This window comes from Sordaria macrospora, chromosome 4 (genome assembly GCF_033870435.1).
Source record: "Sordaria macrospora chromosome 4, complete sequence".
NCBI lineage: Eukaryota > Fungi > Ascomycota > Sordariomycetes > Sordariales > Sordariaceae > Sordaria > Sordaria macrospora.
Window position 1 is genome coordinate 17,450 of NC_089374.1, and position 21,423 is coordinate 38,872.

Consider the following 21,423-nt stretch of genomic DNA (forward strand, 5'->3'; position numbering starts at 1 on the left):
GGAGGAAGGGTTGGTTAAGGAAGAAAATGGAAGACGAAAAACGGAAATAAGGGCAGACTCCTAAATACCGGGAAGGGGTGCCGGTGAGTGGGCAAGGCCAGGGCACGGACTTCCAGCACTTCTACTTCGAATTCTGGCAGCGAAGACGAATCAAAAAAGGAACACCCCAATACAACCGGACGCAGAAGAAGGGAGAAATGGAAATTCCAAAGCAGGTGGTTTTAGGAAGGAAAGTGAATTGAAGGAGGAAGGGGAGTACTGCGAGAGGTCCAAAGTTCTCCACAGCAGGCGCCAAGGTCGCATGATCTCAGCACAGCATCTGCAGCACCTTTTGCCTGGGCGGCAAAGGTTAAAATAAAAGCGCAAATATTTGTGCTGGGTATTAGGAAAATATAATGCGGACTCAAAAGAAAAGAAACCAACAAGTGTGTTTTATGAAAGAGATTAGGAAAAAAAGAAGGAAAAAAAACATACAACACCAGGGATTCGCTGGTCGTCACCGACCCAACTACTAGTCTGGCCCTCATTGGCTTATCTATGGGAGAGCGGACGGGATCCCGAGTTTTTCAGTGGGTATGGTCGTATGTGATTATCATGAGCTGTTGGAGGCCTTAAGTAGGTATTTCCACGGCCGCTGCAGATGCCGGGTGAAGGAAGGACTCGGTAGGTACCTGTGACAAGGGCAGAGTATGGGCTTGGAACAGTGGTTCAATTCAGGTGATGATTAACTTTGGTCTCGAAGGCCTTGTTGATCCTTTCAACCCTCTAGATGGGGGCTGACTTCCCAGGCCTTGTGATGGCAGCCTTGCAGTTGTGCCTCTCGACTGCTATCACAACTATATAAGACCATTTGAGCGACCGAATTGCCAGCTTCGGAAATACAATGCGGACTCAAAAGGAAAGAAACCAACAAGTGTGTTTTATGAAAGAGATCGGGAAAAAAGCAAGAAAAAAAGACATACAACACCAGGGATTCGCTGGTCGTCACCGACTCAACTACTAGTCTAGCCCTCACTAGCTTATCTATAGGAGAGCGGACGGGATCCCGAGTTTTCCAGTGGGTATGGTCGTATGTGATTATCATGAGCTGTCGGAGGCTTTAAGTATGTGTTTCAAGGCCTTCTTATGCCAAAGGGAAACGGTACCTATCTAGTACGTACAGGTCCTTGTCACCTGAGGCTCCAAGGCATCTAGCGATCTGCATAGATGTAGGTCTTTCTCGTATGACACCAGGAGTGTGGCAGATGCCCGTTTGACAGTGTGGCATATGCCCGTATGCTACCAGGAGTGTACCATATGTCCGTGTGACAACTTCCGCCTCTCGTAGGGCATGAGACGTGCCACATCAGTGAATCTCGCGTACAAAGATAAGAGCAGTGCTCTAAATGTCCACCAAAAGACTATTAACCCGAGGGCAACCCGAGGCCTATTGCCAGTATAAATCATGTGTTGCCCGTAGCGTAAGCGCGGCTCAACACCTCCAATCGAATCGCCCAGTGGGCGAGCCGTCAATAAATGGCGGGACCCGTAGAACAAAGAAAAAGACAAAAGAAAAGGGCAAGATCACTCCTCCCCGCTCTCGCTCTCCCCCTCCCGCAAGCCCTCAGCCCGTCTCCTTACGCGGTAGACTAGCCTGTCCAAGTCTACTGTAACCCTCTCGATGTCGTGGCCGCGCCCAATCTCCACCCCTTCACCCCGTAGAAACCCTGTAAGGTTGTCAGCGGTGCCCCCGTCGTCGATGTGCTGTTGCCAGAGTGACTGGCGCCATGCCTTTCTCGTGCAAGTCCACGAAAAGAAGTGCGAGGTCTGGATTCTAGCGATGAAGCGCTGCCAGTATATTCCAATAGCAAGGGAGAGATTCTCCCGCGTAGCCGCTTCGCCCGTGACGGGGGAAACTGCATATGCCTTTCTGCAGAAAAAGGGATGGAAGGGATTCTTCCAGCTTCCACAGAAGCATGTCAGCAGGGCGTCCTCGTGCTCGAAGCGCTCGTGGTAGTCCTTGAAATCCCCGTGGCCAGACCTGGCCGCGAGGAGGTGGTGTAAAGAGCGTCTGTCCAGCTCTTTTAGTTCGTCGTTAGGCTGGATAGAGACCCCCAACCGGTAGTCTGCATAAGACTCTGGCTTGTTCGCGGCCCACCATGCCTTGAAATCCGTACGCGCCTCCCTCTTAGCAAGCCGCCTTGAGTGCGCAAGGGTAGCCAAGCCTTCATTGAATACCTCTCCTCCTTCGGCGCCTGCCTTAGCGAGCTCGTCAGCAATCTCGTTGCCCGTGATGCCCTTATGGCCAGGAACCCAGCGGACGTCCACCAGACTGGGGCCATAGCCCTTTCGGATGGCGCGGAAATCGAGGAAAGCCGCTTGTGACGACGCAGCTGGGGTTCCTCGGTTGCGTGAGGCATCCAGCCGTGTAGCAAGGCTTGGGGTTCAGCTGTGCGGCTCTTGGGGAGATTAGTGGTGTTGTCGGATGTCCGTGTGACAGTTTTTGACTAATGGGCTCAGGAGAATGGTTTGGAGATGCCTGATTTTGAGGCGGTTGTGGTCGGTCAGGGTTCTGGCGATGCCAATCCTCAATCTCTTTCTTGAAGTTGAGGAGGTATTCTGGTGGTTCCCATGTATTGCTTTCGTGGCCGTAGCCTTCCCATTTGATGAAATACTTGATTTCACCGTCTTTTATCATGGAATCCTGTATGCCTTCTGCCATGAACTCGTCGCCTTCGTTCCAGGTTTCTACCTTGTTGTCGAGTTTGGTGTTCTTTGGTGCTGATTCCAGCAGTGAGATGTGGAATGTTGACCATTGTCGTATGCCTTTAGGCAGTTCGAGTCTCTAGTTGCTGGTGCTGACTTTCTCAAGCACTTTGAATGGTCCCAGTTTCTTATAGTCGAGTTTGTCACTGTGTTGTTTTGTTTTGATATTACGACGGAGGACATTCACCTTCTCCCCAGCATAGGTAGGTACTAGAATAGCACCTTGGGGAAAAAAGAAAAGACAATTCAGATTTTATTCCTGCTCAGCAATACTTTCATTGTTCGTCGGCCGCGTCATCATCATCTTCGGACACGACCAAATCCGAGTCTGAATCTGAATCCGAGTACTCAGGCTCATTAGGATCATAATCCCAGTGCGAGGCCGGCAAGTATCTCACAAAAGCATCGGGATCCAAACTCGGGCGTTGTGGTTCTGGTTCCGGTTCTGGTTCTGGTTCCATACATGTATCATCATCCAACACATGCACGCCACTACCAGAACCAGAACCACTACCAGAACCAGAACCACTACCATTACCAGAACAACCCCCCTCGGCCTCCCTAAGAAGCATCTTCTTCCTCCACATCCTCCACTTAACCACCCACTCCTTCCATTCCTCCAAGGCCTCTACAGCCTCGGGTGTCTTCAAGGTACGGGACCGGGACGGCCTCTTATTTTCGGACGACCGTTGCAAAAAAGCACACAACAAATCATCCATTTCAAACCTCGGTCTCGACTTCCCATCGACATAAAAACAAATATCATCCAGGATGCTCTCATACAGCACCAAACCGAAACCTCGCGACAGCCAGGAGCCGCCAAAGTCTAGCAAAGCCCAGAGTGTGTTGAAAAGGTACAGGCCGTAGCGGTCGGCGTGGCCGAGGGTGTCCCGGCCCGCGTGGATGTGCATGCCTCGTACGGTTTGGAGGTCCGTTGGGCCTGTCCATTTGTATTGATCGAAATCGTCGTCGTTAGAGGTAGGCGGTCCGGGGAATAACTCCTCTTCTCCTTCGGCTCCGTATGGTAGGTCCCAGTTATGGGCGATCAAGAACCGTTGTTGTGCATTGCCACCATTTTCCTCATCGTCGTCTGATTCGTCTGATTCGTCCGTTTCCATTTCTGTTTGAGTCTCTGCCTTTTTGGATATGACGCTGATAATGAGATGTCGGAGTGAGTAGTATCTGCGAGGAGAGCAAGAAGAAGAAAGAAGGAGACTGCCGCGATTCTTTCTCTGATAAGCGGGATCGCAAAGACCCCGAGGTCCCAAGGCCAAAAAGGATACCAGCAGGCGGTAAAAGTTCCATGACCCCGGAGGGGGGTTGGGGTAGTACTTGTCGTATGCAGCATTAAAGTCGGATGATATACCGTGGTAACGGCGTAAGAACTCCTCCTCCCCCTGTCTTTCGTCGTCCATGTTCAAGTCCTCTACGTCCATTATGCGGAACGAGGCCTGGAGAGTGTCGAGGTGGAACTGGCTGGGGAGTGGACAACACACCCAGGTTGGGAAGAGGCCGCATTTGGGGATGAAGACGATGTCGATCTCATATTTGTAGGGGTGAGTAGCAGTAGATGAATGTGAATGTGAATGTGAATGTAGTAGATACTGAACGTCATCGCGTAGGATCCGGCATGTCAAGAGGAGTGGTAGAGCGGGTGGTTGAGGTGATGTGGCTGGTACCCAAATGTCCCAGTCATCGCGGAGCCGGATGCGAGGGGGATCTTGGTGAAAAAGGTCGAGGAGATTATAGAGAGGTGTTGTTGTTGTTGTTATTGTTGTTGTTGTTGTCGGTGTTGGTGTTGGTGCCCAAATCACAGAGGCTAGGATTTTGTGGCGGAGTTCAGCTGGGAGGGTGATTAACGACATGCCTTATTCTGGAGAGCCTCAGTCGTTGAAACAAGAAGACAAAGAAGGGGTGCCGCGGACCGTAGAGTTATACCGCAAATCAATGGAAGAGCGCGGTTATGTGGTGGGATTGTGGTCCAGAAAAGGTTGATTGGTCTGGTGTTGACAATGTTGGAGAAGTTGGAGAAAGGGCAAGCCGTCCACTTTATACCTAGGTACCTACGCATGCGCCTTCCATGCCAAGCATTTGTACATGTAAAATGACGTGCAGTGGCGGCCCAAGCCGTCTACGCCAAGTCCTGCCATTTTCCGTTGCAGTGCATGTAGGCAGGCACGTGGCCTGTTTGGACAAACGCCGCCGTGCGCGCCGTCAAGTGATTTTCGAAACGACATTACTAAAACTGTTCACGGTACATGCGAAACACAGAGAGAATTACCCGCAACCAAAACACAGCATTATATGACAAAAAGATTATGTTTACATTAACTATCTAAGGTATCCCATCATCTATTCTACATGTCCCCGTGGTCCAAGAACTATTCTAATGACTTGTTCATTCAGACTTCAGAGGACAGCCACGCAAACATAGGCATTCGCCCACATTCCAGTACAGTCGCTCTTGACCGCCGGGTTCCATTTGACAAAGTTGGCCTGGGTGATGCCGTACTTTGCAATGATGGTCTGGCAGGTCTGACCGGACGTCACAAAGTGGAAGGTCCTGCACGAGGTGGTCATGCCGCTCTGGATAGGGGTAGGCGTCTGGATGCCGTTGCCGGGCTTGACGGGCGTGGGCGTGTGTCCGACAATGGAGATACAAATGTTGTAGTCGACCCACAGGAGACTGCAGTCGGACTTGACGTAGGGGTTCCAGGTCGTCAGTTGCGCCACGGTGACGCCCTTGGCAGCCGCGATGGTGGCGCACGTGTCTCCAGACTTGACCTTGTAGAAGAGGTCGCAGTTCTTGACCATGTTCGGCTGAACAGGCGTCGGGGTGGCAATACCGTTTCCGACGCTAGTAGTGGTGGTGGTGGTGGTGGTGGTCGGCTTGGTCGGGGTGTGGCCGACGATGGAGACGCAGGCGTAGGCATTGGCCCAGAGTCCATTGCAGGTTGAGCCCACGCTCGGGTTCCAGCTGAGGAACTGAGCCTGTGTGATACCGTTCTTTGCCGCAATGGTCTCGCACGTGTCACCAGCAACGACCTTGTAGAAGAGGTCGCAGTTCTTGACCATGTTCGGCTGAACAGGCGTCGGGGTGGCAATACCGTTTCCGACGCTAGTAGTGGTGGTGGTGGTGGTGGTGGTCGGCTTGGTCGGGGTGTGGCCGACGATGGAGACGCAGGCGTAGGCATTGGCCCAGAGTCCATTGCAGGTTGAGCCCACGCTCGGGTTCCAGCTGAGGAACTGAGCCTGTGTGATACCGTTCTTTGCCGCAATGGCCTCGCACGTGTCACCAGCAACGACAAAGTAGAAGGCGTCACAGTTGTTCACGATGGAGGCTTGAGTGGGCGTCGGGGTGGCAATGCCATTCCCGGTTGTGGTGGTGGTGGTGGTCGGCTTGGTCGGGGTGTGGCCGATGATGGACACGCAAGCATAGGCATTGGCCCAGAGTCCAGTGCAGGAGGCGCCAACACTGGGATTCCATTCTTTGAACTGGTCCTGGGAGATGCCGTATAGGGATGCAATCACCTCGCACGTCTGACCGGCCGTCACAAAGTGGAAGGCGTCACAGTTGTCGACGATGCTGGCCTGGGTGGGAGTGGGAGTGGTGATGCCATTTCCAGGTGCCGTGGTGGTCACTGGAGGAACAACGGTGGTAGAGGCAGATGAGGACGAAGTGGCGGTACTAGACATGGGGCTAGTCGCCGCTTTGGTCGAAGAAATGGAGGTACCGGGCGCAGGCTCCACGTAGGGAGCCTCGACGCAGTACGACTTGCCGATCTCTACCGAGCAAGAGGTAGCGGAGATGGAAGGATTCTAGAAAACATGGAAGCGAAAAGTCAGCAAAGGTTTCGGAACAAGTAAGTGGTGAAAGTACTTACCCATTGTGTTAACTTGGCCAAGGAGATAAAGTTCTCGCTGATGATATCGTCGCAGGTGGTAGCCGACCTGATATCAGCCCACCAGGTACAGGAACTCGTCGTGTTGGGGTCGTAGGGCAACGATGGCAACGAACCATCGCGTGCTTCCAACACAGGTCCACGTCTGCCAGGAATAGTGCCAGCCGTGACAAGGCCAACGGCCAGAACCAGAGCGTACGCAGAAGAGAGCATGGTAATTGAGTAGGTAGATATGAAGTGAAGGTAGGTGATGACCAGGCTGGGTGTCTGAGATACAGCAGGATTTCAGCTAATTATATACCTCTACTCGTAAGTCCTCTTCCATGGCAGAGTCTCATTGTCCCGAGCACTGAGCCTTGTCGAACATGAAGCCATTGATCCATGCGCATTGCGTCCGTCCGTCTTCAACCTTGGTCCTTGGGCAAGACCACAGTCCGCCGCCGAGGTAGGTGCTGGACATCGCCGGCTTCCACATGCAGTCAACGGTGTGATGCCCAGGCCCGACGGGGAATTTCCATCATGTGGTAGAAGCCCTAGAGTTGCATGCTAATACAAGGCCTTACAGGGCCAGAGTCGTAGTGTTACGTAGGCCGAGGATTTAGGGCTGTCTCGTTACTGCGGCCTATTCTAAAGAGGCTAGAGGTTAATAGTCAACCGACAAACTAACGTATTGAGGTGGTGGAGATACGTACCTCGTCAATCCCAAAGTCGTATCATGTCCAGGCCGGAAATTGATCCTCGATTGCTCTTCCCCCGAGAAAAGCTCTTTCACAGCTAACCAGAAGCAGGTACCTCCCGTCTACTTGGCCGCAAACAGAGGCATGATTACACCTGGCAGTTACATGGCGCATGGCTATCATGGCTTGGCAGGGGCACAGCATCTTGCACCTTTCCGCTCAGGGCCGACACTCGCCCATCGGCCCATCGACCTGTTTTCTCGGCTTACCCAGTTAAGGCCCCCCGAAATAATGTTCTCACCCACTTGCCTGCCTTCCCTTCCGTCCCGCACCTGCCTGGACCTTCGGGCCCGGTTTCCGGCACCTTCACCCAGGTCCCGGGGCAGGTTCGGCCCACTTTTCCACATGGATTGATTTGCAGCACCACCACCACCTTCCTTCCACTTCAATAGTTCCAGTCCGTTGTTGCCTTCCATACCATGGGACGGAGGAATCCTTTGAAATCCTTTGAAATCCTTTGAAAATCCTTTCCACACCAATCCATCGCCTTTTCTCATCTCGCTACAGTACCGCCTCTCCACAGCACCACCCACCACCTAGGCTAACAGGCTTCGACGAACAAGAGCAAGGTGACCACTCATCATGACCTCACCAGGATATCTCCAACTTCCACTTTGTGTTTCTAGCCCGTCCGACGTTGTATTATGCCATCACCAACATCAAGATGCGACAGTCACTTGACAGCCTTCAACTTGCCACTTGAGAAGATCCATCCCCAACAGTCCCATAGTAGACTCTAGAAAAGTACGCTGCAGCCTAGAGATCCTCAGCTTACATCAAAAGATCAACCGTCATGATACGATGCCACAGTTCTATACAACGGCACCCAGGGTTACTCCGTGTATTTAGATTCTCCGAGAGGAAATGTGGAAATGTGAGTAAAAGAAGATCGTCTAACTGTCTCTAGGTACCCTTGATGTCATATACCTACCAATTATCTTAGCTAGGTAAGATCACCAAATCCTCCACATCACACCGTGTCAATGTAAACTGACGGTGGCCGGCTTTTGGTTGGGTACCTGGTATCTACCTAGGTACGTACCCTCGAGGATGGAAAAGCTCATCCTCGGTTTGGCTTTTATATTGCTTCACCCACGCACGACCAACAAGCCACATCAAGACTGTCTGTTATCGTGCTATTCGGCATCTCATTCTTTACGTCCACACCTCCTACTCCCAAAATCATTCTGTCTTGCATCGTCATCCACATAATCCTGGATGGTGCAAGACACTCTTTTTTCTAAGAGAACCTGCTACACGCACTTCTCTCGCCGTCCATCATGAAGACGCACCTCTACGCCCTCTTAGCCTCGGGGGCAGTGGGGGCAGCGAGAGCAGCCGGCGGCTTCGTGGCCACAGGTCAGTCCTCTGAGTCTGGTGTATCCTCGAGTTCTTTCGTCGACGGCATCACCGAAACAGACGACGATCTCGACAAATGGCTCTCCTCCGTCCAGGCCCAGCCTCTTGACGCCCTCAAGGCATGCCCCATTTTGTGCAGAGAAGCCGGGGACGACCCCTGGTTCCTGTTCCCGGACGCGGACCAGTTGGCCTCGTGCAAGGAGACCATGTTGCTCAATGTGGTTGTCCAGATGGCCGAGGTCAAGGACATGCCCACCATCATCAGGGCCTGCACAGCAGATTACGACACTTCCAGGTCCATGAGGGTGGCTTTCGTGCCCGATGAGACCAAGGCATCGCTCTGTACCACCGCCAACAAGGTGCTGGAGGATACCTTCATCTCCATTCACCGCCCCGCCAAAAACGGCGAGTTCTCGCCGGGCCATCTGCTGTCGGCTGGTCGTCAGGTCAAGAGCTATCTTGCCTCCCAGAAGCCGTCGTGCTCCAACAACGCCATGGCCTTTGGCTACTCACAGACGTCGGTCATCGGTATTTTTGCCGGCGCTGAAGTGCACCAGCACGGTGTGACAGCAGATGTCCTTCAGCAATTCCTCGACCATGTTGAGAGCGAGTCGGTCTCTGGAACCACCGTGGTGCAGTTGTGCGGTGCCAAAGATCGTGGTGCCGACTACAGCATTGGCATCGTCGCCAGCAGTGTCAAGAATCTCGATTTCGTCCAGGACGTGGTCAAGAAATGGGCTGATGGCAAATGTGTCTCCGAGTCCCAGGTGGGCGCCGGCGAGGACTGGATGCCCGTCACGCTGCGCGTTCCTGTTCCCTTGGAGGAGTTGTCCAATCATATGAACGGCACCATCTCCAACAGCACCACCAACTATCGTCGTTCTGCGCCTGGTGATATCTCGGCCAGGTTCGCCCGGCTCAGCCCCCGAGCTGATTGCACCGTCACTACCGTCCAGGCCGGCGAGGGTTGCGTGGCTGTGGCCCAGAGATGTGGCATCTCGCAGACTAAACTGCAGAACTACAACCGCGCCAACCTCTGCAACTCACTTGTTCTGAACGAGCGCGTCTGCTGCAGCACGGGCACTCTCCCCAGTACCCTTCCTGCCGGGAACTCTGATGGCACGTGTAAGACGCGCCAGGTTGTTTTGGGCGACGACTGTGCCTCATTGGCCAACAAATGCGTAAGTTCAAACATGGGTACCTCCCTAGGTCCGCACATCGTGCACAAAATTAAGACCAGACTGACAATATATCCATGCACAGGGAATTACCGGCGATGACTTCACCAAGGCGAATCCTCAGTCCGGGCTTTGCTCCAAACTGTCCGAAGGTCAGCATGTGTGCTGCAGTCAGGGTGACCTTCCCAACCTGAGGCCCAAGAAGGGTGCCGATGGCTATTGTGCCGTCTATCGAACCAAGAAGGATGACAACTGTGCCAAGATTGCTGCCAGCAACATGCTTAGCTTGACCCAAGTGGAGAACTTCAACAAGAACACATGGGGTTGGAATGGCTGCAAGTTGCTTTATCCCGATTTCAACATGTGCGTCAGCGACGGAGCTGCGCCGATGCCTGCTATTGTTCCTGTAAGTCAACCCCATGAAAATCAAAATTGCTTCTTCTATTTCCTGTACTGACCTACGGTACATGTAGAACGCGGTCTGTGGTCCAACCATGAACGGCACCGTCCAGCCCCCCGCGGGGACCAACATCAGCATGTTGAACCCGTGCCCTCTCAACGTGTGCTGTAATATTTGGGGGCAATGCGGTATGACGGATGATTTCTGTGTCCCTTCCCAGTCCGAGACTGGTGCTCCCGGTACTGCAGCTCCCGGCAAGTACGGATGCATCAGCAACTGCGGCAGAGATATCATTAAGGGCTCCGCGCCGGCAGAGCATTTCAAACTTGGCTACTTTGAGGGCTGGAACTTTGGCCGCAAGTGCTTGCATATGGATGCTAGCCAAATCGACACAAGCGCCTATACCCACATTCACTTTGCTTTCCCCAACGTTACGGCAGGCGATTTCCGCATCGAGATTACCGACCCGTTAGTTAAGAAGCAGTTTGAACGTTTCAAGAAGCTTCAGGGTGTCAAGAAGGTTCTATCTCTAGGCGGCTGGGACTTCAGTGCGCTGCCCGGGACCTTTATGATCCTCCGAGAGGCTGCCCAGCCAGCCAACCGCGACCTATTCAAGCGCAACATCATCTCCTTCCTTAACGAGCACAACCTTGATGGCATCGATCTTGACTGGGAATACCCAGGTGCCCCTGACATCCCGGACATTCCCGCTGACGATCCGGTAAGCGGTCTCAACTACTATAGACTCTTGGCCAGCATTAAGGCCGAGCTCGGCAGTTCCAAGACAGTTTCGTTCGCCGCGCCGGCGTCGTTCTGGTACCTCCGCGCCTTTCCAATCAAGCAAATGGCCCAGGCTCTCGACTATATCGTCTACATGAGTTACGATCTCCACGGTCAATGGGACGCCGGCAACAAGTGGACTTCCCCTGGCTGCCCGACGGGCAATTGCTTGCGGTCCCATGTTAATGAGACTGAGACTAGGGACGCGCTCTCCATGATTACCAAGGCGGGTGCCCCTTCCAACAAGTGCTCGTCGGTGTCTCTAGTTACGGACGGTCCTTCAAGATGGCCCAGGCTGGGTGTGATGGCGAGGACTGCTTCTTCACGGGTGATAACGGCAACTCCAATGCTGCCAAAGGTCGGTGTACGGACACCTCTGGATACATTTCAAACGCCGAGATCAACCAGATCATCGCTCAAGGCAGGGTCAACAAGCGCTACACCAAAGAAGGTTCCAACATCATGGTGTATGATAACACAGAGTGGGTGGCCTGGATGGACGACGCGATGAAGGCCACGAGAACCGAGTTTTACCACTCGTACAATTTCCTGGGCACCACTGATTGGGCAATCGATCTGCAAGATTGGTATGGCGACGCCAGTCTAGACGAGGACGATGTCGAAGTCGTTTATCTGGGGACCGAGGTGTACAGCGAAAGGACCGCCACCTGTACGCCGCCTTGCCGTTTTGTCCTGCCACCCAGCTCACTCCCGGCACCAACGGTAATCTCGATTCCACCCTTCACAACATCCCTTGAGGTGGGCCGCAGCCAGGATGCATCATTTGTTATCGAAACGACGACCATCACCGTCTATGCGCCCAACATTACGACAGATCACATGCCCATGTCCAATGTCAATATCTCGGTCGCCAATCCAACAGATGGCGGCGGCAGTACCGGTGGCATTCCCCCTTTCTACGCCATCCCAAGCATTGACATTCCCCCTATTCCCGTCGTCGTCACGCCTCCAGGTGGTGCACCGCCAACTTCGCGATGGATTACTCTTCCGCCCTGGCCGGCAGTGACAGATGGCCCGGCGCTGCCTGACGACGACGACCCATCTGGAGTCGACATTCCAGACGACAGCGACCTACCATCTGATGAACAAAACCCAATTATTGATCGACCTCCTCCTGGAACTGGACCTGCAATGGTTTGGGACTGTCCACCGGGTGGCGTGTTGGAGATTGATGAGTTCCACGCCATCTTGACGCTTGACAATTGCCAGGGTCAAGTAACTTTGGGCGGTTGCGCACCTACGAGAACAACGGCAATGGATGCACCTCCTGAGAGCACACTTCTCATTGGCTGCACCTTGTTCACGGGAACCCAGGCTCCTGATATCAAGCCATTTCCTACAGGCTCAGATAATATCATTCAGCCCATCTCCACGCCAGTACCAGATCCCCCAAGAGAAGACGATCCCGAAGATTCCGACTCCGAGGACGATGACGAGCCCGCGGGTGTCTATCTGTCATGCAAGGCTTGGTTCTTCTCCATTTGCATCGACTGGCCAGAACTCAAGGTCTTCGGTTGGGTTTTCCCTCCTCTGCCCCCGGGGCCCTATAGGAGTGGCCCCCCAAATATCGACTGGCCAAAGCTTCCCGGTATCACGGTCAAGGGAACTCTACCAAAATGGCCGGCCATCACGATACCGGCCAAAGGCCCGATTCCCACACCCGACAAGCCGAGCAACTGCAAGACCCAGACCGCCGAGCTTTGCAAGATGACAACTTCGTACGCCGGCGTTGTGGAAGGTGGCACAACCAGAACCACCTCGTCTACAATCAAGGAGACATGTGCTACCGTCTACGGATGCGAGGTGGAGGATGATACTTCGTCGACCGAGACCTTTGAAGGTTGCACTGCCACCCCGATTGAAAAGCGCGAGGAGGTTGTCGCAACGCCAACTCCACAAGTTCAGGGAGAAGCTGTTGGTACCTCTACCCTCGAGGAGAGATCTCGACCGTTCCTGCAAGCCAGAGCCAAGAAGAAGAGCCCGTGCCAAATCGGAGATGTCGTGATCATACCTGACGACCCTGAAAATGTCCAGGCCATCCGCACCTGGCTTGGAGACGTTAACAATAACCCAAACAAGCAGCCATGGTCATACACAGAGACCAAGTCCGATAGGGCAACGTTTACTGCCTTTTTCTACGTCGTCCAGCTTGACCGCGCAAGCTTGGACACACTCAGTGCCGCCAAAGGGACCTACGGTGTAAGTCAGGCGAAACTCGAGCGCAAGAACGGGAGCTAACAAGTTTGTGATTACAGATTGACGACGTATACTATCTCTCCGAGATGAATGCAGATGCCAAGGCCAAGACGGCATTGGCAGACGCTCAAAAGCCAAGGCCTCTTACCGATATCTGGCAGGGAAAGTTCCCTGCTGCTCGACACATCTCCAGAGATCAGTCACCCAGGAGGAGCCTTGGTAACTCTTCAACTGAGACGCCAGATGTTGTTCATCGCGATCTCAATGAGACCATGTCTGGAGAAGTCCTTCGTAAGAGAAACGACTATGAGGAACACGTATCGGACTATTGGGAGCTTTCTCAGCTTTCGGCGCCTCCCGCTTACGCAAAATTTCAGTCATGGAAGAAGTCTGGTACCCCAGCCAGAGAGCAGGACCCCAAAAAACCCGACAGATATTTCAACACGTATTGGTATCCAAAGGGCACTGGTCCAACTCAGTACGTATACAATATTGAGTCGGACCTAGACCTTGGCCATTCAGTAAGTCTACCCCATTGTTCAGTGCACCTTGCTCGGTGTTATTGAACAGCACAGATCTAACTTTTTGTGCAGGAGTTCCAAGGGTTAGGCGGACGTTTGATCAGGCTGGATTACACGTCACCGTACGGTGGCGACATGAAAACACCCAAGCCTGTCTCAGAGTCCGATTTGAAGCACGGAACCGCTGTCTCATCCAAGATTCTCGGAAGCCTCCTCGGATCTGGCAGAGAGGTCACCATGGTCTTGCCAGTCAACCCGGGAAATGGATTTGCCTACACAAGCAGCTCAGGCAAAGCAAGAAGCATCTATTCCCCCGAAGCAGCCGTGCTTGAGACATTTATACGAGTCATGGATGACATTCTTGATTCCGGGAACAACAAGCAAGGCCGAGCCATCATCAACTATTCTGGCGGCTTGTTAACGGATGGTGCTAGCGAGGCCAGGGTCAGGATGCTATGTGAGTCACAACTCGAGTTTGCCAGGGGATGCGGCAGAATAGCGACCATACTAGGTATGCTGACAGTGTGCATCGCAACCACAGGGAAAATTATCAAGAAGCTCAGCCAGTATAACGTGCTTGTTGTCGCCGCCGTCCACAATTCCTACAAGGAGAGAGGTGATAACATTGATGCTTACCCAGCCGGTTGGGGTGATGTCTCTCGCGCCGACTACCTCAGCAACGTCCTTTCGGTGGGTGCAGTGCAGCAAAGTCAGCGCGTAGCAACCTTTACCCCTTACCAACAGTAAGCTTTTTACATAGGATCTTCCTTTTCAACATATTGCAGGCCATGATTGCTGACACAAAGTCTGCCGGTAGATGGGTTACTTATGCTCCAGGTCAAAAGACTTATATCGCTGTTCCCGGAGAGGGTATCGTGGTGGACGACGGAAGCTCAATGTGTAAGTTTCTATCCTACGACAATTTTTTTCAGTCTGCCCTGTGGACGATAGCTAATTTGTTTTGGACCCTCCAACCAACAGCGGCGCCCCTGGTTGCAGGCATGGCTGCCAGTCTCCGCTCTTTGCCGTCAAAGTGGCAGGAGGACCTCAAGGATCCAAAGCGCCTCAAAGCCCTCGTCAAGATACTTTCCCGGCCTCTCCCCATGGGCAAACTCGACAAGAACCCTGCAAAGCCAAAGATCCCGGCGGGAAAGATTGATACCTTGGTCAGCACAGCCTGGAACGGTCAAGTGTTTAGCCTTGGCCACTGCCTCCTTGACACCACCGAGGCCAAGGGTCAAGGTCAAGGCAATGCGCAGCTGGACAAGATTTGCCCTACGATCGAGGATATCAAGAAAGCAGACGCAGATAAGCTGTTTAGCCCCATCGGCGGTGGCACCAGTGGTGAGGGTGGCAGTGGCGGTGGTGGTAGTGGTGGTGGTGGGTCAAGCGGTGTTCCTATCGAACACAAGCCCGGACCTGCCGGGCCCCTATGCAACAGGCCCCAGGGACTTGGGAAACGAGGCGGGCAGTGCGGGACGGTATGCACCGGTTACTACTGCTCGCCGACGCCGGTCGGCCCACCCCCCGACTATTACGACCCAGAGGACCCAGCGCACAAGGTCACTGCCGGGCCTTCACTGCCGTCGTTGACACCAGAGCCAGACCTCGGTGACTGCCCCAAGACGACGACACAGTCCTGCAATGCAGGCGTGGGTGGTGGTCATGCACCAGTTTGCGTGGACGTGACCATCTGTGCCACGCCGACACCGACGCCAGACCCTATTCCCACGCCAGAGCCTTTTGAGCCACCAGTAGTAGTAGAGCCGCCGAAGCCAGCTACATGTCGCCTCCACGTCGCGCAGTTCCACTGGTTTGCGACCACCTCTGCCGCCAAAAACCCAATGTTTATGGAAGTCACTTCTTATATCAACGACGTAAAACAGAGTTACGATTCGGCAAACACGGACTTTGGCTACGTCATGACATGGTACAAGGGAAGCTCCAAGTTCCCGACCGATGTCAGCATTGATATTCGCAGAGCAAAGGGAGCTGTGGACCTGAAGAAGAGGGGAGACATACCGCCACCGGGCGAGACAATCGCAAAAAAGAAGCTGCTCATGTCGTATGATCTTTACTTTACGGCCGGCGACCAGCACTGGTCGAGCGGGAACACGGACGAAAGCAGAAAGCCGTTTTGTCGGGTGGGAGCGTGGGATGCGGATTCGTGGAATGGTATTAATCAGCTTGAACCGGTAAGTTTTCATTTGTCCATGATCCCCCAGCCCTTTGAAGATTGACTAACAAGATCCTTTCACAAACCAACAGAGCCGACAGATGGACTGCTACTGGACGTGTTAGTAGGAGGTTCTTGTGACAAGGGCAGAGTTCTGGGCTTGGAACAAAGAATTCAATTCCGCTGATAAACTACTTTGGTCTCGAAGGCCTTGTTGATCTCCTCAACCTTCTGAGGGAGGCTAGGCTCCAAGGCCTTCTTATGCCAAAGGGAATTGGTACGTACTTGAGGTACGTATCAGCCTTGTTGCCTGAGGCTTCAACACCTCTATCTACCAGTCTGTATACATGTGGATCTGAATGCCTTTATTCCTTCTGCATCTTCCTTCTGGCGCTGTCCTTCATCTGGGCGCCGTGCTTCCTGCTTGGTTTGGCTGTGTTACTTCTGGGGATTTGTCTTATGGCGTTTCATCAGTGTTTCAGTATTTCCATAGGTGGCTCGCTAGTTTGGTAGTGTCGGAAGGGGTTCGGGTGAGCAGTACCCGTGACTGAGAGTCCGGCCGAGGTGGGTATCGCAGCCCTGAGGCCACCGGGCATCTCGAGACTGATTCCAAGCATTGAGACTCTGCTGAGCCTTGCGACCCTAACCCTTGGACTGTGGGCAATGTCCGTGTGACAGTTCTACTGAAAATATCTAGTCTGCGTGCAATCAAGGATGGCTCCGGATGGGGATGTACAAAGTAGATAGATACTTGTAAATATTCAAATCTCAATACTCATACCCTCAGTCCGTTACCAATCGCCATAGTAATCATCTCACTCCTCCTGTCCCTCAAACCACCTACCCAGGTGGAAGCCACGGACGGCATGGTCTACCGGTCGTTTGGGCCCAGTGACGATGGGTCGAGGGTTGGGGGCGCCGGTCGTGGTGATGCCGTGGAGTAGCTCAGCTGGAGAAGAAAAAAAAGACATACAACACCAGGGATTCGCTGGTCGTCACCGACCCAACTACTAGTCTGGCCCTCACTAGCTTATCTATGGGAGAGCGGACGGGATCCCGAGTTTTCCAGTGGGTATGGTCGTATGTGATTACAATGAGCTGTCGGAGGCTTTAAGTAGGTATTTCCAGGACCGCTGCAGATGCCGGGTGAAGGAAGAACACGTTTGCGGTCCCCCCTGATTTGACGTTCTCAAGTCCATAGCCTTTTATTTCTTTTCAAATGACATTGTGGACCTTCGGCATTTATATGTAGAAAACGGGACGGAAAAGGCTAAGTGTCGAAACCATGTTAGTTCTGCGTTACGTACATGATCGGGGTTTTTATTGTTGTTGTTGTTGTTATTTTTAACGTCTACTTCCGCCTCCCGTAGGGCATGAGACGTGCCACATCAGTGAATTTCGCGTACAAAGATAAGAGCAGTGCTCTAAATGTCCACCAAAAGATTATTAACCCGAGGGCAACCCGAGGCCTATTGCCAGTATAAATCATGTGTTGCCCGTTCTCGCTCACTGGGCGATTCGATTGGAGGTGTTGGGCCGCGTTTACGCTACGGACAACACATGATTTGCACTGGCAATAGGCCTCGGGTTGCCCTCGGATTAATGGTTTTGGTGGTCAATTTTTGTACGCTAGATTCACCGATGTGGCACGTCTCATGCCCTACGGGAGGCGGAAGTAGACGTTAAAAACAACAACAACAACAACAACAACAACAACAACAACAACAACAACAACAACAACAACAACAACAACAACAACAACAACAACAACAACAACAACAACCATTGCGGATTGGTCTGCCCTCTATAAAGAGGCGTATAAATTTACGGCACCCAGTGGCTGCATCGAACATCTCGATGCCAATAGTACATGGTACTGTATGAGATTGATCACGAATGATGGGAATGATGTCGATTGAGGGATCCAGCTAACTGAGGCTGGAAGGGATCGCCATCTATATAGAGCTGGCGATACGAAGAGGAAGTAGGTCTGCAAACGAGGGGATTCTGAAAAGTGCCAGGACCGCTGTCAAAGAGGGTGCCTGTAGGGCAAAGGACTAGCAGTCTGGGCAGCAAACGCCCAGAATCTTCTCACATACTGCCTTGATGGAACGATGCCTGAAGATTCCGCCATGGGCCAATGGGGTCCGATTTGGAGGAAGCTTGGAAAGCACATCGGGACTGAGTTCGATATCGTTTCTTCGGACGTCATGGTGGAAGGATTGAAGGAAGCTGGAACGTTACCACTGAGGTAATTAAGACTTTCCGCCGTCCGCAAGCGCCTAGCCTGAGACTAGATGAGCTTAAGCTAACCCCCGAGGATCTAGGTTCCGCTCTCGCCCTAGTCTGATGACCCGAAGATGAAGCAGGTAGGCCTCTACCTGTCTGCAACGGTAACACACGACATCGATGGCTTCCTTATCTACCTCTTGCACAACTACGAGAACTGGACCCCGCAGGAGATCCATAACTACGCCTCCATTATGCGCAAGGAGTTCAGAGAATGCAAGATCCATTCTAACTCCAAGTGGCGCGTGGTGAGAGGACAAAAGCCGCTGGACGCTTAAGGGTAGACAATCGACGCAACATTAAAGGCCAGTTTGATGTTGCAGATTGGATGCCCATATTTTGGTTATCATTGTGGCCAGTCTCAAGTCTCTCATGTAAATAATGAACCGAATATCACTTGTTCTTATCATAATTCCTATGTCGTCATTGGGAACTGTCTTTGAACTATGGATCCCCTTGCATTCTGTCTCCTCGACCCCGCTTCTTGAACAGGGCTCATCCGCGTCAATTCATAGGTGTGCACGTACGTGAACGCAGTTATATACAAGGATGGTCCGAGACGCTACGAGTATTTCCGTATCGCGGAGCAACGGGGTGGAGGCCGGGTAGGGCTGAATGCACACGCCCGGTCTGAGGTCAACCCTGTCAAACATTGCGACCGTCATCCGAAATGTCAGCTCCATACATTGTGGACTATCTACAGAAAAAGAAAGAGAGACTCGTTATCATATATCTGGCCTTTAAACGTGAGAGATCGACCAGTCCCAGTCCGTGTTATTGCCCAGCCGTGCACTAAGCATCCAATGGCTTCTGGCCGTAAACCACACGGAAGACGAAGTACGGATGAAGGTCCATGTTCCTCAACTCACTCGTAAAATGCTGGGCATAGCTTCTGATCATCTCTGGAGTCCACCCCATCATCTTACCCCACATAAACTGGAGAGATCCTTCAAGATCCTGACAAATGGCGGCACGGAGGAAGAGACCAAGCTCCTTCAACTTGGGGTCCGTGGACCAGGGGGAAAGAGGGACCTGCAAGTGCCCCGTTATTAGAGTGTCTGGCGTAAACAGACGTTGGGAAGTGGAAGACTTACCTTATAATCCTTCACTACTGTGTTTACGAAACCGGCCTCCTTCATCCCGTTCTCTATGAAGTTGTTGCTGAGCATATCAACTTCATACCCAACCTTCCTTCCAGCCGCGTGCCACATAGGCCCCCATTGGTGCACAGCACGAACAGCGCCATCTAGGGAACCATCGTCGCATTCGATCACTCCGCCGAAATCCATATGTTCAATGTAACCGCTCGGCTTACAAACGCGGTAAGCCTCCCTATAAAAGGCAGGCCAATCCTTGACGGTACAGGTTAGCCAACGGAGGTGGACGTAGTCAAAAAAACCGGACTTGTAGGTCCATTCCTTGTTGTAATCGTCAATTTCGAAACGGATATTGGGAGGAACCCAGCCGGGTTGGATAGGCGAGATATCGGTACCCATAACGGTACAGTTAGGGAATTTATCGGCAAAATCGATGGCCCACAGTCCTGAATGTCGATGGGAATTAGTATTTGAGGGAACAGTCACCAAGACAGTGCAGAGAGTTGGCGTACCTGTACCTGTGCCAAGATCAATGGCATTCTCAATCTTTTCTGAAAGAGGGGCATTATAAAGTGTGCCATCCAGACAAATAGTCATTGCATGATGGCTAGGCGGATTACACTTGGTCAGCTGTGAAATCGTTCATTGTGCGAAGGAAATTTCACTCACAAGATATCTAGCATTTCATTCTGCTTATCGTCGTTAGGGCCCCTGCACGCAAGCTCGTTAGCGTTGGCTGTTTCCTCTCACATGTGCAGTGCTTCCTCGCGTTCGCTCTTAATGGCGGCATTGGGTTTACGAAGGGCTTGTCATAGCGGACCATCTCCTCAGCGGCGGGGTCCTCGGCGCCGGTCTGGAAAGAAGACTCTCGACCGTGGTGAAGCAACCGCCAAGGGTGCCAGAATTGACGCATAGGTTGGGCTTGGGTCGCTCGAAAAGCAGGATCCACCATAACGATGGGGGAAGAAAGAGAAATCTTACCAATACTCTCCATCGGTTACGCTATCGCTATGATATGTTCGGCCATTCAAGCTCCGGTAATGGAGGATACTCGAACTAATCGAGGCAGTTGAGCTCGCGGCATCACTTCCGATGGTTGAGTCCCCGTCATCTTCGTCATCTTGCAGAGGCCCCTGTGTTGCAAAGGAAATAATGCGCATCTATGTCAGCAATCACTTCCAAATATGATTCTGACCAAGAGACTGGAAACGTGATAGGGCCGTACCTGTTCAGCCCAGTGAACTCCAGAAAGAGGATCAGCCACTCCAGCACCAGGAGATGCTGGACCAGGAGTGGGTGACGTTGGTGCAGGCGTGGGTGACTTTGGTGCCGGCGTAGGTGACTTTGGTGACTTTGGTGCCGGCGTGGGTGACTTCGGTGCGGGCGTCTGGGCCTTCTTCGCCGGAGAACCCATGGTGGAATCGTGGATACCTTAAGAGGTATGTTTTTCCTGAAGTCGAGGTTGGGTAGGTAAAGAGATGAATGGCCGAGAACATGAAGCATTGTGGAGGTACCAGAGTCGTCCGATTTATAGGATGAGGTGCCCGTGCTGTCAAATGTGATAGACGAAACCACCAACCTACCCCTCACCGCTCAACTTCAATAGTGTAGTACTTGAAAAAAGAAGGACGTATCCTGCACAGTGTGTGATATAACGGCGGCGGCTAACCAAAATGAGGATAATGGGGCCGATGTGTGACTTCGCCGGCTAAATTGACTGTGTGGACTGAAGTTGACCAATGATAGAAACAATCGTGTCCGCGACTACCAAATTTCGCCGTAACGAACATTGTGCAAAATCCTCCAGAAACCGCTCTCATATCCTGCTCTCTGTTTTGGCCAGAGACACTTTCAAACATCCTTGAGCTTAATCACGTTCAATGGAATCTTGGCAGGGCCGGGTAAGGCTGAAGGCATCCTCATGGTCTGGGATCTGCCCTGCTACACAACTGCGAGGGTCCCCCGAGGATTCAACCACCACGCATGTTGACATGGCGGTGCCAGACAGATCTCATCCACGTC

The 21,423-nt window shown here is 52.6% G+C and overlaps 5 protein-coding genes across 5 annotated transcripts; 1 reads left to right on the forward strand and 4 right to left on the reverse strand.

Annotated features, from left to right (window-relative positions):
• Positions 1-2,063: 2,063 nt before the first annotated feature.
• Positions 2,064-2,321, reverse strand: SMAC4_13584 (uncharacterized protein; the record flags this gene model as incomplete). Its single annotated transcript, XM_066091484.1, has 1 exon — positions 2,064-2,321. The coding sequence occupies one exon, from the start codon at positions 2,319-2,321 to the stop codon at positions 2,064-2,066; it is 258 nt and encodes an 85-aa protein (XP_065946686.1).
• Positions 2,322-2,979: 658 nt separating this feature from the next.
• Positions 2,980-4,907, reverse strand: SMAC4_13585 (uncharacterized protein). The gene is made up of 2 exons (XM_066091485.1): positions 3,260-4,907; positions 2,980-3,237 (listed from the first exon to the last, which is right to left on the reverse strand). The coding sequence occupies exons 1-2, from the start codon at positions 4,608-4,610 to the stop codon at positions 3,140-3,142; spliced, it is 1,449 nt and encodes a 482-aa protein (XP_065946687.1). The 5' UTR covers positions 4,611-4,907; the 3' UTR covers positions 2,980-3,139.
• A 247-nt stretch (positions 4,908-5,154) lies between these two features.
• On the reverse strand, positions 5,155-6,860 carry SMAC4_13586 (uncharacterized protein; the record flags this gene model as incomplete). Its single annotated transcript, XM_066091486.1, has 3 exons — positions 5,155-5,529; positions 5,791-6,564; positions 6,630-6,860. The coding sequence occupies 3 exons, from the start codon at positions 6,858-6,860 to the stop codon at positions 5,155-5,157; spliced, it is 1,380 nt and encodes a 459-aa protein (XP_065946688.1).
• A 1,804-nt stretch (positions 6,861-8,664) lies between these two features.
• Positions 8,665-13,360, forward strand: SMAC4_13587 (uncharacterized protein; the record flags this gene model as incomplete). Its single annotated transcript, XM_003343508.2, has 4 exons — positions 8,665-9,924; positions 10,007-10,327; positions 10,395-12,074; positions 12,132-13,360. The coding sequence occupies 3 exons, from the start codon at positions 8,665-8,667 to the stop codon at positions 11,610-11,612; spliced, it is 2,799 nt and encodes a 932-aa protein (XP_003343556.2). The 3' UTR covers positions 11,613-12,074; positions 12,132-13,360.
• A 5,463-nt stretch (positions 13,361-18,823) lies between these two features.
• Positions 18,824-20,889, reverse strand: SMAC4_13588 (uncharacterized protein). The gene is made up of 6 exons (XM_066091487.1): positions 20,627-20,889; positions 20,383-20,534; positions 20,071-20,112; positions 19,914-20,008; positions 19,399-19,847; positions 18,824-19,336 (listed from the first exon to the last, which is right to left on the reverse strand). Exons 1-6 carry the CDS (start codon positions 20,813-20,815, stop codon positions 19,097-19,099), a joined length of 1,167 nt encoding a protein of 388 aa, XP_065946689.1. The 5' UTR covers positions 20,816-20,889; the 3' UTR covers positions 18,824-19,096.
• Between the last annotated feature and the right edge of the window lie 534 nt (positions 20,890-21,423).

What these genes read in the sequence shown, in the direction of transcription:
- SMAC4_13588 (XM_066091487.1), bottom strand. Translation starts at nt 20,815, where the DNA reads ATGGGTTCTCCGGCGAAGAAGGCCCAGACGCCCGCACCGAAGTCACCC. An exon ending in AATGAAATGCTAGATATCTT is followed by an intron (nt 20,009 to 20,070) that starts GTGAGTGAAATT and finishes TAATCCGCCTAG; the next exon opens with CCATCATGCAATGACTATTT. An exon ending in CAGTAGTGAAGGATTATAAG is followed by an intron (nt 19,337 to 19,398) that starts GTAAGTCTTCCA and finishes GGGCACTTGCAG; the next exon opens with GTCCCTCTTTCCCCCTGGTC.
- SMAC4_13585 (XM_066091485.1), bottom strand. Translation starts at nt 4,610, where the DNA reads ATGTCGTTAATCACCCTCCCAGCTGAACTCCGCCACAAAATCCTAGCC.